This window comes from Oncorhynchus kisutch, linkage group LG6, assembly GCF_002021735.2.
Source record: "Oncorhynchus kisutch isolate 150728-3 linkage group LG6, Okis_V2, whole genome shotgun sequence".
Lineage (NCBI taxonomy): Eukaryota > Metazoa > Chordata > Actinopteri > Salmoniformes > Salmonidae > Oncorhynchus > Oncorhynchus kisutch.
In genome coordinates, this window is record NC_034179.2 from 25,860,655 (window position 1) to 25,876,730 (window position 16,076).

The 16,076-nt window shown below is 42.8% G+C and overlaps 1 protein-coding gene across 2 annotated transcripts; it reads left to right on the plus strand.

The window, feature by feature from the left end:
* Positions 1–573: 573 nt before the first annotated feature.
* Positions 574–11,612, plus strand: LOC109892568 (galectin-9). Of its 2 annotated transcripts, XM_020485193.2 has the most exons (11): positions 574–1,013; positions 1,733–1,821; positions 2,129–2,336; positions 8,339–8,464; positions 9,112–9,153; positions 9,346–9,423; positions 9,608–9,634; positions 9,832–9,882; positions 9,994–10,082; positions 10,848–11,004; positions 11,190–11,612. In XM_020485193.2, exons 1-11 carry the CDS (start codon positions 984–986, stop codon positions 11,334–11,336), a joined length of 1,044 nt encoding a protein of 347 aa, XP_020340782.1. In that variant the 5' UTR covers positions 574–983; the 3' UTR covers positions 11,337–11,612. The 2 variants fall into 2 exon arrangements, with proteins under 2 accessions (XP_020340782.1, XP_020340783.1); XM_020485194.2 differs by lacking the exon at positions 9,346–9,423 and having other exon boundaries at positions 672–1,013.
* Positions 11,613–16,076: the final 4,464 nt, after the last annotated feature.

The following is a 16,076-nucleotide window of genomic DNA, read 5'->3' on the forward strand; positions in this document are numbered from 1 at the left end:
GATCTGTGCCCTTGGTGTGATATGGTAATCATTAACACAAGATATGATGGAATAAGGACATTAGGCCATAAAAACTCATATCTACTGATTCACTTATCTGCACACTAGTGTAGTATGTTTCATTCAAATGACTTTTTATTTGGTGTGTATTCGTGGTTTAGTTTATGTAGCCACTTCCCAATTCATCAAGGATCTCATTGTTTATGTTTAAATAGTATAGAGAATACATTATTATTATTATAAATAACAGACACCATAGATATACTGTATGTTTGAGGGCACATGCAAAATCAGATATAAATGTAATCGGTATGATGAGGTAACACCCAGTGAGAGGCACTTAGATAGCCATGTATGCTGTTTAATTTCCTTTACTATTCACTACAAAATACCCCTGATGCTAGTGACTTAGTGAAAGTAATAAATTAATGGACACAAGAAAACTAAACCATTAAAAAATGGTAGGTTAATGGTGATCAGTCAGCAAAGTCATAGGCCACTTGGTGTAAAAAATGTGCTACATTTTCGTTGCTCTCTTATCTAAGGGTCACGGTTTTCGATTGCGTGTGGAGGCATTTATGAGAAACGAAACTTACGGTGCACTGTGGAGAAATCGCTCCGCCATTTCCTATTTGCTATTCTAATAGTTTGCCTAATTCCACTTTATTGACAAAGAAGGCAAGTCTAGTGTAGAGAATCATTGTACCATCCCTGTGAAATATATTTTATGTAACCAAAAATATTGGATTTTCAGCAGTTTGAAGCTGGTAAAATACACAAAAACAGGAAGCATATAACTAGCGCACATATAATAGATCTACCGCTTCTTAGACTTGCTTTCAATTAGAGAGACAGATCTAGAAATTACCTTTCTATGTGAATTTGCTCGGGTCGCCCAAAAGGTGACATTGCAGCTTTACTGAAGAGAACCACATCACGTCTACGTGCTGCTTTGAACAGACAGATCAGAGCAACATTGAAGCATGTCTTTTCAGCAACCCTTCTTCAATCCGGTAAGAATTCTACTTTGATATTATTCAGATAATTTATTTCATCAGGCCCCGTTATTTGTGATGTTCTGGTGTCATTTTGTTACATATTTTTGGTGTAATTTTCCCATTTTCTTTTGAAAAAGGTGTATTGTATGGTGGTCATACTGCAAATGAACTTTCAGCTTTGAATCACTCCCATATTGTGGTGATTAAAACCGAAATGAATATAGAGAACTGTTGTTGCCAATCAACCAAAATGTTGTAATTAATGTTGTTGTATTGTACTGGAACAAATTACAACAAATTATTGTGGTGACAAAATCCTGCAAGTGTTTCCTGTAGGAAAAAAAGTTGTCCAATAGGATTTTGATAGAGTAACACAAAATCCTATAGGGTTGCGAGAGTTTTATATGATCCAATAGCATTCTTTTAGACGTTTCCAATAGGGAAAAAATAGTCCAATAGGATTCAGATAGGATTCTGATAGAGGTGTCACAAAATCCTATAGGATTCGATTGGAAATGAATCCTAAAGGATTTTTTAACTATGAAAGAAAATAAGAAAGGAAACCATAACCTTTTAGATTGTTATTATAAAATGCTTGATGTGGCCAGTGTGAGTGCCTAACGTTTCAAAGTCTCTATTTGCCATGTCCCTAGCTTGCCTGGCTCTTAACAGATGGTGAACAAGACTAGCTACCCAGCCCTGGTCACATGTTGTTTTGTGCTCTGTGCCCCTAGAGAGTGCCATTCACTGGCTGTATCCAGGGAGCTCTGCATGAGGGGAAGACCATCACTGTGACAGGGAGAGTCCTGCCAGGAGCCCAGAGGTAGAGCTACCTAGAGACACACTACTTTAGCACAGTCTTGTCACTCACTATAAGCACAGAAGGGATCTTGTTTAACCTAATCATTGAATGCAACGTTTACATTTTAGCAGACTCTCTTATCCAGAGCAACTTACAGTAGTGAGTGCATACATCTTCATATTTTTTTCATACTAGTCCCCCATGGGAATCGAACCCACTACCCTGGTGTTGCATGCACTACCAACTGAGCCACACAGGACAGAACATGATTGTGTAGGCCATAATTGTACATCAAAATATAATATGCCCCTTCCTTTTGTCCGTATAGGTTTCATGTGAATTTGCAATGTGGCTCAAGAGGAAATCCTGACATAGCCCTCCACTTCAACCCCCGATATGACAGCTTCCTAGACGTTGTGATCTGCAACACCATGCAGCACTCCAAGTGGGGTTCAGAGGAGCGTGAATACTTTGCAACCATGACCCGGGGGGCCAACTTTACCCTCATGTTCCTGGTCAACAAAGATTCATATTCGGTCAGGAGATTTTTATTGCTGATGCTTAGGCTACAACATTTTTTGACTGTGGACTTATTTGTGAAATTGTACATTTTTTATTTGGATCCCCATTACCTAACACCGTAATGTTAGCTAATCTCCCTGGGGTCCAACACCAATTAATAAGACATTACAAACAATTACAAATTAAGACTTTACAAACATTTAACAAGTAGACAATACAGACAATTAAAATATCTGACAGGAAACACATTTAACATTCAGGTGATGCTTTCTATTTCCTGTCCAGTCATATGGTCTATCACAGATTCTGATGCGTTTCAATAATATTCATACTGATAGAGCAATGAAGAGCTAATCTGACAGCCCTGTTTTGAGCCATTTTGAGCTTTTTTTATATCTTTCTTTGCGTGTGATAGGACCAGGGATTGTGTGATAGGACCAGGGATTGTGTGATAGGACCAGGGATTGTGTGATAGGACCAGGGATTGTGTGATAGGACCAGGGATTGTGTGATAGGACCAGGGATTGTGTGATAGGACCAGGGATTGACCATTTAACTGGACAGTACTCTAAGTGTGATAGGACCAGGGATTGACCTGATTCAGAGTGCTAGATGTTACATACTCTGAACATGTTCTAGTAACAGCAATTCCCCTACCCGTAATAACAATATTATCTATGTGTCTGTAGTTTTTTTTTCTCACTTGCGTTCTATTCATCGACAAATTCAACTGGGGATCATCAGCAAGCATATATCTTGAAACAAATACAATACACTTAGTTTTAGAAACGTTCAACACCAATTTGTTCATATCAACCCACTCAGACACCATTCTTAGTTCAGAACTCAGTACATCTGTTAGCTCATTACATTCTGATGCTGTGCTATACATTGTAGAGTCATCAGCATACATTACCACTCTTGCTTTGTTCATCACCGGAGATAAATCATTAGTAAAGATAGAGTAGATAAGGGGGCCTAGACAGCGTCCTTGAGGAACACCACAGTGTGTATCTTTAGTGTTTGAAAGGCTACCATTAAATAACACTTTTTGCCTTCTCCTGGATAGATAGCTTTCCATCTACGATAGAGCTGCGAACTTAAAACTATAACATTTGTGTTTAGCTAGTAACAGTTCATGATCAATTACATCAAAAGCAGCACTGAAATCTAGCAACACTGCACCAACTAACTTCCGGTCATCCATACTCTTTAACCAATCATCTGTCATTTGTGCTAAGGCCGTACTCATAGAATGAAATCAAATCAAACTTTATTTGCCACATGCACCGAATACAGCAAGTATAGACTTTACCGTGAAATGCTTACCGACAAGCCCTTAACCAACAGTGCAGTTCAAGAAGAAGAAAATATTTACCAAGTAGGCTAAAATAAAAAGGAATAATAAAATGTAACACAATAAGAATAACGAGGCTATATACAGGGGGAACTGTTACCGAGTCAATGTGCAGGGGTACAGGGGCTAGTTGAGGTAATCTGTACATGTAGGTGGGGGCAAAGTGACTATGCATAGGTAACAAACAAGCAGTGAGTAGCAGCAGTGTACAGGGGGGTCAATGTAAATTGTCCAGTGGTGATTTTTAAGAATTGTTCAGCAGTCTTATGGTTTGGGGGTAGAAGCTGTTGAGGAGCCTTTTGGTCCTAGACTTGGCTCTCCGGTACCGCTTGCCGTGCGGTAGCAGAGAAAACAGTCTATAACTTGGGTGACTGGAGTCTCTGACAATTTTATGGGCTTTCCTCTGACACCGCCTATTATATAGGTCCTAGGTGTCAGGAAGCCTGCCCCAGGGCTGTACTGGGCTGTTCGCACTACCCCCTGTAGCGCCTTACGGTCAGATGCTGAGCAGTTTCCATTGCGGTGATGCAACGGTCAGGATGCTCTCCATGGTGCAGCTGTAGAACCTTTTGAGGATCTGGGGACCCATGACAAATCTTCTCAATCTCCTGAGGGGGAAAAGTTTTTGTCGTGCCCTTTTCACAACTGTCTTGGTATGTTTGGACCATGATAGTTCGTTGGTGATGTGGACACCAAGGAACTTGAAAGTTGCTCCACTACAGCCCCGTCGATGTTAATGGGGGCCTGTTCGACCCGCCTTTTCCTGTAGTCCACGATCAGCTCCTTTGTATTGCTCACATTGAGGGAGAGGTTGTTGTCCTGGCACCACACTGACAGTTCTCTGGCCTCCCTATAAGCTGTCTCATAATTGTTGGTGATCAGGCCTATCACTGTTGTGTCGTCAGCAAATGTAATGATGGTGTTGGAGTCATGTTTGGCAACGCAGTCGTGAGTGAACAGGGACTACAGGAGGCGACTAAGTACACACCCCTGAGGGGCCCCAGTGTTAAGGATCAGTGTGGCAGACGTGTTGTTGCCTACTCTTACCACTTGGGGAGGCCCGTCAGGAAGTCCAGGATCCAGTTGCAGAGGGAGGTGTTTAGTCCCAGAGTCCTTAGCTTAGTGATGAGCTCCGTGGGCACTATGGTGTTGAACACTGAGCTGTAGTCGATGAACAGCATTCTCACATAGGTGTTCCTTTTATCCAGGTGAGAAAGGGCGGTGTGGAGTGCGATTGAGATTGCGTCATCTGTGGATCTGTTGGGGCAGTATGCGAATTTGAGTGGGTCTAGGGTGTCAGGAAGGATGCTGTTGATGTGAGCCATGACCAGCCTTTCAAAGCACTTCATGGCTACTGACGTAGAGTGCCACGGGGCGATATTCATGGACAATGGTGGTCTGCTTGAAACATGTACAGTCGTGGCCAAAAGTTTTGAGAATTACACAAATATTAATTTCCACCAAGTTTCCTGCTTCAGTGTCTTTAGATATTTTTGTCAGATATTACTATGGAAAACTGAAGTATAATTACAAGCATTTCATGTTTCAAAGGCTTTTCTTGACAATTACATGAAGTTGATGCAAAGAGTCAATATTTGCAGTCTTTTTCAAGACCTCTGCAATCCGCCCTGGCATGCTGTCAATTAACTTCCGGGCCACATTCCGACTGATGGTAGCCTATTCTTGCATAATCAATGCTTGGAGTTTGTCAGAATTTGTGGGTTTTTCTTTGTCCACCCGTGTCTTGAGGATTGACAACAAGTTCTCAATGGGATTAAGGTCTGAGGATTTTCCTTGCCATGGACCCAAAATATCGATGTTTTTTGTTCCGCGAGCCACTTAGTTATTACTTTTGCCTTATGCCAAGGTGCTCCATCATGCTGGAAAAGGCATTGTTGGTCACAACTGTTCCTAGATGGTTGGGAGAAGTTGCTCTCAGAGGATGTATTGGTACCATTCTTTATTCATTGCTGTGTTCTTAGGCAAAATTGTGTGAGCCAGCCCACTCCCTTGGCTGAGAAGCAACCACACACAGGACTGATGGTAGCGCTCACCTTGTCTTCTCCGGACAAGCTTTTTTCCGGATGCCCCAAACAATTGGAAAGGGGATTCATCAGAGAAAATGACTTTACCCCAGTCCTCAGAAGTCCAATCCCTGTACCCTTTGCAGAATATCAGTCTGTCCCTGATGTTTTTCCTGGAGAGAAGTGGCTTCCTTCCTGCCCTTCTGGACACCAGGCCATCCTCCAAAAGTCTTCGCCTCACTGTGCGTGCAGATGCACTCACACCTGCCTGCTGCCATTCCTGAGCAAGCTCTGTACTGGTGGTTCCCCGATCCCGCAGCTGAATCAACTTTAGGAGACGGTCCTGGCGCTTGCTGGACTTTCTTGGCCGCCCTGAAGCCTTCTTCACAACAATTGAACTGCTCTCCTTGAATTTCTTGATAATCTGATAAATGGTTGATTTAGGTGCAATCTTACTGGCAGCAATATCCTTGCCTTTTTGTTTAAAGCAATGATGACGGCACGTGTTTCCTTGCAGGTAACCAAGTTTGACAGAGGAAGAACAATGATTCCAAGCACCACCCTCCTTTTGAAGCTTCCAGTCTGTTATTCAAATTGAATCAGCATGACAGTGATCTCCAGCCTTGTCCTCATCAACACTCACACCTGTGTTAATGAGAGAATCACTGACATGATGTCAGCTGTTCCTTTTGTGGCAGGGCTGAAATACAGTGGAATTTTTTGGGGGGGATTCAGTTCACTTGCATGGCGAAGAGGGACTTTGCAATTAATTGCAATTCATCTGATCACTCTTCATAACATTCTGGAGTATATGCAAATTGCCATCATACAAACTGAGGCAGCAGACTTTGTGAAAATTATTATCTGTGTCATTCTCAAAACTTTTGGCCACGACTGTAGGTATTACAGACTCAGGGAGAGGTTGAAAATGTCAGTGAAGACACTTGACAGTTGGTCCGCGCATGCTTTGAGTACACGTCCTGCTGATCAGTTTGGCCCAGCTGCTTTGTGAATGTTGACTTGTTTTAAGGTTTTGTTCACATCGGCTACCTAGAGCGTTATCACACAGTCATCCAGAACAGCTGGTGCTCTCGTGCATGCTTCAGTGTTGCTTGCCTCGAAGCCAGCATAAAAGTTATTTAGCTCCTCTGGTAGGCTCGTGTCACTGGTCAGCTCATGTCTGGGTTTCCCTTTGTAGTCCGTAATAGTTTTCAAGCGCTGCCACATCCAATGAGCGTCAGAGCCGGTGTAGTAGGATTCAATCTTAATCCTGTATTGATGCTTTAAAGCATCTGAGGATTTCTTATAAGCGTCTGGATTAGTCTCCCGCTCCTTGAAAGCGGCAGCTCTAGCCTTTAGCTCAATGCAGATGTTGCTTGTAATCCATGGCTTCTGGTTGCGATATGTACGTACAGTCGCTGTGGGGGACGACATCATCGATGCACTTATTGATGAAGCCGATGACTGAGGTGGTGTATTCCTCAATGCCATTGAATGAATCCCGGAACATATTCCAGTCTGTGCTAGTAAAACAGTCCTGTAGTGTAGCATCCGCGTCATCTGACCACTTCTGTATTGCGCGAGTCACTGGTACTACCTGCTTTAGTTTTTCCTTGTAAGCAGGAATCAGGAGGATAGAATTGTGGTCATATTTGCCAAATGGAGGGCAGGGGAGAGCTTTGTATGCATCTCTGTGTGTGGAGTAAAGGTGGTCTAGGATTTTTTCCCCCCTGGTTGCACATGTGACGTGCTGGTAAAAATTTGGTAAAACGGATTTAAGTTTGCCTGCATTCAAGTCCCTGGCCACTAGGAGAGCCGCTTCTGGGTTAGCATTTTCTCCTTTGCTTATGACCTTATAGAATTGGTTGAGAGCGGTCTTAGTGCTAGCTTTGCTTTGTGGTGGTAAATAGACGGCTACAAAGAATGCCCTTCTTTGTATGCATGCTGGAAAACCGTTATCAGACCATTACATGAGAAATAATCCTTGATTTGTACAGATACCATTTTTTCCAATAATTTACTTAACACAGGCAGCAAGCTTATAGAACGACTCTTAGGACCAGGGAATGCAGATTTTTTTATCCTTAGGTAGTGGAATAACCTTTGACTCTTTCCAGACTTCTGGACACACCCCATACATCAAGCACTTAATAAAAATATGAGAGATTGGGGTAGATATTTGGTTAGCTGTAAGTAAGCAATTTGGTGTCAAGATTATCTGTACCAGGTGACTTATCCGAAAGAGACAACAGCATCCTTTCTACCTCTTCCCTTTCTACTTGGTGAAATTCGAACATGCATTGCCTCTCCTTCATGATACAATCTTTTATAAGGGTATATGACATGGAGTCATCAGTTGGAATCATAGCGTTCCTATTGAATTGAACATTTTCTCTAGAGCAGTTTTTTTGACTGTGGATTTATTACATTTCTCTAGAGCATAAAGTATCATAACTATTCACTTATTTATTATTTTTCCTCCGTGTGCCATTGGTTTCCCACTGGAACCACCCATACTGTACGTAAAATGTACTGTATGCATGCATAACTGTAAGTCGCTTTGGATAAAAGCGTCTGCTAAATGGCATATATTATATATCATTTTTTGTCTCTCCTACATCCTGTTTTATCCCAGATTATTGTGAATGGTGCCCCCTTCATGGAGTACCTGCACCGGCTCTCGTTCTCCAGAGTGGACACCATCTCTGTGGATGGGGGAGTGGAAGTCCAGTCTATTGCCTTCTCCAACCCTGCAGTCACCGTGAGTATCTGACAGGTCCTCTTCATGGGAGAATATAGTTCATTTTCGTGTTCAGTAGGATCAGCTTTGAGCAAGCAACTGGACAGATTTGCTCATCTTAATCAGTTGTCTGGAATGCAACCAAGTCGGCAAAAGTGGTTGCAGTGGTCATGGTCAGGTGGTGTAATGATTGTAAAAGGATGTTTTAGACATATTTTTGGCGTCCAGAAAAACGGAGTTCCCCCAGTTCCCTTTCCTGCAGTCGAATGACCTAGTGGCCTCATGGGTGGAATGCTATTCATATTTTTCATAATTTTATAATGAATAAAAAAATAAAATAAAGCCCATGTAGACTTTGGATGGTCTGCTAGAGGAGATCTGGCTTGCAGATTCAGTGCCTCTTTTTAAATCCATTTTGAAGACACACTTATATAAAGATCTTTTAATGTTTGATTTTAATTAGCTATCTTTTGTTCATTGTCGTTCCTCCAGTCTTTATTTCTTTGTTCGTACTTTTATTGTATGATGTGAAGCACTTTGGTACCTGTATTGAAACGTGCTGTACAGATTAAGTTATCATCAATATTCAGACTTGCATGTGCTGACTAAGAGAGTCTGTTCATATCCTATACATAGAAATGAAATGTTATGTCCTGTCTTTTCTCCAGTCACCTCCTCCCCAACCAGGATATCCTGGCCATCCACACAGTGTGAGTATTCTTATAGGACAGACTCATGAACAGGATTCTTAGTTATACAAGTTAAAAACATATTATATTTGGAGTTATTTCAAGAATAAGGTCTGGAAACACTTATAATTAGTAATAAACCCAGTACTACATATCTGGCTTCACAAAAACAGTAGCATAGGTCATAATCCAAGATGGACAATTTATTTACAGGGTCAACGAAACCGAAATAGATCTCGTCAAAGCAAAACTGGCCCCAAAACTCCTCCTCAATGGTGTAATGCCACACAGGTAGATTCTACCATGCTGGGTTGACAGCTCATTTAGTGTATTTAACTTTTTTTCTGGTGGTGTTTTTTTTAGTAAGGTGACTGCATTTCATTCCATTCAATCAACGTCAGCTTTGAGGGTAGATTTAGCTTGCTTTCCTTGTTAAGATTGATATATATTTGACAACTGTTTGTCTGTTTTGTAGGCTTTCTCAGCTGCAGGATTTCTTCAGGTCAGTTGCATTCCAATGAATCAACTTTTCAAGGTTTAAAATGTGTAGATAGAGGCCAATATTAGGGATTGCATTGAAGCATTTGCATTTGATAAACCTTTATCTATATAAATGAATGTTAAGAAAATTAAGTTCTGACAAGCTTAAAGTAGTTTTTTTTGTAGAGACTGTGGTGATGCATAATGTTTATTTTATAGGCACCCCCTCCATACACTGCCCAGCCTCCATACACCCCCAAGCCGTCCTTTGTAAGCACCCCTTCTTTAACTTACAGACTAATTGCAGACTGCATAATTACATGAATTTCTGTATCGAAACAGATATTTGGGTTGACATGGTGATGGATCCTTTGTCCTCAGGTTGTGCCGTATAAAAACATAATGGCAGGTGGACTTTACCCAGGCAGAAACATCACCATCCAGGGTGTGGTCAACCACAACGCTGATAAGTAAGCAACTTACTCAATTTGAGCACATCTTACATAATGCATTTGCTTCACCTGCTATGGGTCAGAGTTGGTACTATGAATTGTATACCTGTACATTACAGACAATACAAATGAATAGTAAGGAAAAGGTCCTCGTTTGAATAGCCTGTCACCCTCCAAATAATTTATTTCACGATTGTGTAACACTCACCAGCAGAGTCCAGAAAAGTTCTCCCTCTCTACAAGCAGTACATTACAGAGCTATACAGTATTATGAGCAAGGTTGTTTGGGTCCTGGATGCTGATTGGCTAAAAATGCATTTCAGCCTTATTTATATCAGACAATATAGCACAGGTTTGAAGCAAAAATACTTGTTTACTGTTCTAGCTTATGTTAGTACCCAGTTTATAATAGTAATAAGGTACCTTGGGTTTGTGGTATATGGCCAATATACCATGGCTAAGGGCTGTATCCAGGCACTCTGCTTCGTATCGTGCATAAGAACAGCCCTTAGCCGTGGTATATTTAAGCAAGACCCAAGTAGGTGTGGTATATGGCCAATATAGGGCTGTTCTTATGCACGACACAACATGGAGTGCCTGGACACAGCCCTTAGCCGTGGTATATTAGCCGTATACCACAAACCCAGAGGTGCCTTATTGATACTATAAACTGGTTACCTCTGTACACCTTTTCCACCATCTACCACATTAGTTTAATGGGTAATCTAACCTGACATTCCTGGTCAAGCCTTATAACCATGATTATGGTTCGCATGGTTCTAGGTTCTGTATCAACCTGCGTTTCAACTCGGGGGTGGCGTTCCACTTCAACCCCAGGTTCAATGAGAACGTTGTAGTTCGTAACAGTCTCCTGAAGGAACAGTGGGGTCCAGAGGAAAGGACAGGTGGCATGCCCTTCTACAGAGGCCAACCTTTTATGGTATAAACTCCATTATAGCTAACTGCATACTGTAGGATGGAACAAGTAAATATATTTTAACAGATATTTGCGTTGTGCATTGACAACAATTTCAGCTGAAATGCATCTGAATGTGTTTTAGTTCAATGATATCGTATGCTTTCCCTTGGATGAGCTCAGCACTCATGTCAGGCCCTGTGTTTCAGGTGATCATCATGTGTGATACCCAATGCTACAGGGTGATGGTGAATGGAGCCCTGATGTTCAGCTACAACCACCGCCACTTCCTTTTCCAGCAGATTGATATTCTGGAGGTGGAGGGGGACGTGAGCCTGTCCGCTGTGCTGGTCTGAGTTACAAACACACAGGTCAAAGTTCAGCGATAGTAGGGTCTGATCAGTCAGTGCATTATCTCACATTATGTGTGAGGAATCACGTCTTATGTGTCTGTGTGTGGCCATTTTCTGTATTGAAAACCTGTGGCATTTTACTGTGTTGCTGATGGCGAGACGTTTTACATTTCTCTCTTCCATAAACAATTATAGGAAATATTGTCTTCTATTGATTGTCTGTGCTCTCTGTCACAACAATGTTTCCACAGCAAATAAACAGCAATATATTGGAACTAAGATGTTGTCATAATTCTACATCACCGCTAGGGGGCAGAGAGGTTCTGGTAAAATTAATAACTTGGCCCTGTTTTAGATTGTAGTGGGAAGGTTCAGATTTGATATTAAAGCATTCTAAGGATTTTCACCAAGTAAATACTGATGACATGAATGGTGTTGTGGATCATTATAATTACATGAAGTGCATTCGAATTGCTGTGCACTCAGGGAGTTCCAGGTGGTTAGAAGTAGGCTTGTAGACCGGTTGACAGTGCTTTGACTGGGTCTCGGGATGTATGGACTGATACGCACCTACAGATTCACCTCACTTGCTGCTACAAGAAGGCGGTACAGATTCACCTCACTTGCTGCTACAAGAAGGCTGTACAGATTCACCTCACTTACTGCTACAAGAAGGCTGTACAGATTCACCTCACTTACTGCTACAAGAAGGCTGTACAGATTCACCTCACTTACTGCTACAAGAAGGCTGTACAGATTCACCTCACTTGGTGCTACAAGCAAACGGTACAGATTCACCTCACTTGCTGCTACAAGAAGGCTGTACAGATTCACCTCACTTGGTGCTACAAGAAGGCTGTACAGATTCACCTCACTTGGTGCTACAAGAAGGCGGTACAGATTCACCTCACTTGATGCTACAAGCAAGCGGTACAGATTCACCTCACTTGATGCTACAAGCAAGAGGTACAGATTCACCTCACTTACTGCTACAAGCAGGCGGTACAGATTCATCTCACTTGATGCTACAGAAGGCGGTACAGATTCACCTCACTTGATGCTACAAGAAGGCTGTACAGATTCACCTCACTTACTGCTACAAGCAAGCTGTACAGATTCACCTCACTTGATGCTACAGAAGGCGGTACAGATTCACCTCACTTGCTGCTACAAGAAGGCTGTACAGATTCACCTCACTTGCTGCTACAAGAAGGCGGTACAGATTCACCTCACTTACTGCTACAAGCAAGCGGTACAGATTCCCCTCACTTGATGCTACAAGCAAGCGGTACAGATTCACCTCACTTGCTGCTACAAGAAGGCGGTACAGATTCACCTCACTTGCTGCTACAAGAAGGCTGTACAGATTCACCTCACTTGGTGCTACAAGAAGGCTGTACAGATTCACCTCACTTGGTGCTACAAGAAGGCGGTACAGATTCACCTCACTTGATGCTACAAGCAAGCGGTACAGATTCACCTCACTTGATGCTACAAGCAAGCGGTACAGATTCACCTCACTTACTGCTACAAGCAGGCGGTACAGATTCATCTCACTTGATGCTACAGAAGGCGGTACAGATTCACCTCACTTGATGCTACAAGAAGGCTGTACAGATTCACCTCACTTACTGCTACAAGCAAGCTGTACAGATTCACCTCACTTGATGCTACAGAAGGCGGTACAGATTCACCTCACTTGCTGCTACAAGAAGGCTGTACAGATTCACCTCACTTGCTGCTACAAGAAGGCGGTACAGATTCACCTCACTTACTGCTACAAGCAAGCGGTACAGATTCCCCTCACTTGATGCTACAAGCAAGCGGTACAGATTCACCTCACTTGCTGCTACAAGAAGGCGGTACAGATTCACCTCACTTGCTGCTACAAGAAAGCTGTACAGATTCACCTCACTTGGTGCTACAAGCAAGCTGTACAGATTCATCTCACGTGGTGCTACAAGCAAGCTGTACAGATTCACCTCACTTACTGCTACAAGCAAGCGGTACAGATTCACCTCACTTGATGCTACAAGCAAGCAGTACAGATTCACCTCACTTGCTGCTACAAGAAGGCGGTACAGATTCATCTCACTTGGTGCTACAAGCAAGCTGTACAGATTCACCTCACTTACTGCTACAAGCAAGCGGTACAGATTCACCTCACTTGATGCTACAAGCAAGCAGTACAGATTTACCTCACTTGGTGCTACAAGCAGGCGGTACAGATTCACCTCACTTGATGCTACAAGCAAGCGGTACAGATTCAACTCACTTGATGCTACAAGCAAGCGGTACAGATTCACCTCACTTGATGCTACAAGCAAGCGGTACAGATTCACCTCACTTGATGCTACAAGCAAGCGGTACAGATTCACCTCACTTGGTGCTACAAGCAGGCGGTACAGATTTACCTCACTTGATGCTACAAGCAAGCGGTACAGATTCACCTCACTTGATGCTACAAGCAAGCGGTACAGATTCACCTCACTTGGTGCTACAAGCAGGCGGTACAGATTTACCTCACTTACCGCTACAAGCAATCTGAAGCCATCAGTTAGGCTTTTGGATATATATATATATATATATATTTTTTTTTTCTCACTAAGACTGCCTCTTAGCAACCGCTTTCACATGTAGGCCTCCACTTACTGTCCTTGCCATCCTTACTGCCTGCAGTGGCAGCACCAAGCATTTTTCACTGGGGTAGCTTGGTAGTTGTGTAGGGGTGCTTGCAATCTACAGTGTACATGATTGCATATACGCAAAACGTATTTCTTGGTGCTAATGGGAGTGCTAGGCCTATTCTTGAGGGGGCTTCAGCACCGTTTTGCCTCTCCCTGGTGCCGTCCATGACTACATGATTGTACCAAAATGATGTAGACCAGTGCTGCACAAGCTAGACATTCTTTCTATGCAAAAAAAGATAACTGTTCAACATTCTTTAGATAATTGAAATTAGTTAATTTTGCAGCAATTCTTTCTGAGGTGGAACAGGGTCAAAGCAGGGCAACTTGACATGTCAACACATTTGAATGGCAAATTTAAGTACATTAGGACTGATATCTTATACACCAGGGTTCCATCAGGGTTTTATTTGGCCCTCCAGAAAATTATTTTACTATCTGCTAAGAGATCATTTATAGGTAAGCCGTTTATATAAGCTTACTTTCTTAACTATTAACACTGAATTCTTGCCTGAGAGAAAAGGGAAGGACAATAATAAATTGTTACATAACAGTTTAGAATACCAGCACATATTGCCAGATGAAGGACTGGAGTCCTATCATATTGTACAAGTTTCAACTGATGATGTAGGCCTACACTATAAGGGATTGCTAACTTATCTAAACTCAGCAAAAAAAGAAATGTCCTCTCACTGTCAACTGCGTTTATTTTCAGCAAACTTAACATGTGTCAATATTTGTATGAACATAACAAGATTCTACAACTGAGACATAAACTTAACAGGTTCCACAGACATGTGACTAACAGAAATGTAATAATGTGTCCCTGAACAAAGGGGGGGGGGGGTTAAGTCAAAAGTAACAATCTGTATCTGGTGTGGCCACCAGCTGCATTAAGTACTGCAGTGCATCTCCTCCTCAAGGACTGAACCAGGTTGGCCAGTTCTTGCTGTGAGATGTTACCCCACTCTTCCACCAAGGCACCTGCAAGTTCCCGGACATTTCTGGGGGGGAATGGCCCTAGCCGTCACCTTCCTGATCCAAAAGGTCCCAGATGTGCTCAATGAGATTGAGATCCGGGCTCTTTCGCTGGCCAACACTGACATTCCTGTCTTGCAGGAAATCACGCACAGAACGAGCAATATGGCTGGTGGCATTGTCATGCTGGAGTGTCATGTCAGGATGAGCCTGCAGGAAGGATACCACATGAGAGAGGAGGATGTGTTCCCTGTAACGCACAGTGTTGAGATTGCCTGCAGTGACAACAAGCGCAGTCTGATGATGCTTTGACACACCGCCCCAGACCATGACGGACGCTCCACCTCCAAATTGATCCCGCTCCAGAGTATAGGCCTCGGTGTAACGTTCATTCATTTGACGATAAACGCAAATCCGACCATCACCCCTGGTGAGACAAAACTGTGACTCATCAGTGAAAAGCACTTTTTGCCAGTCCTGTCTGGTCCAGCGACGGTGGGTTTGTGCCCATAGGCGACACTGTTGCCAGTGATGTCTGGTGAGGACCTGCCTTACAACAGGCCTACAAGCCCTCAGTCCAGACTCTCTCAATCTTTGCGGACAGTCGGGGCACTGATGGAGGGATTGTGCGTTCCTGGTTTAACTCGGGCAGTTGTTGTTGCCATCCTGTACCTGTCCCGCAGGTGTGATGTTCGGATGTACCGATCCTGTGCAGGTGTTGTTACACGTAGTCTGCCACCTCGAGGATGATCAGCTGTCTGTCCTGTCTCCCTGTAGCTCTGTTTTAGGCGTCTCACAGTACAGACATTGCCATTTATTGCCCTGGCCACATCTGCAGTCCTCATGCCTCCTTGCAGCATGCCTAAGGCACATTCACGCAGATGAGCAGGGAACCTGGGCATCTTCCTTTTGGTATTTTTCAGAGTCAGTAAAAAGGCCTCTTCAGTGTCCTAAGTTTATATAACTGTGACCTTAATTGCCTACCGTATGTAAGCTGTTAGTGTCTTAGACCGCTCCACAGGTGCATGTTCATTAATTGTTTATGGTTCATTGAACAAGCATGGGAAACAGTGTTTAA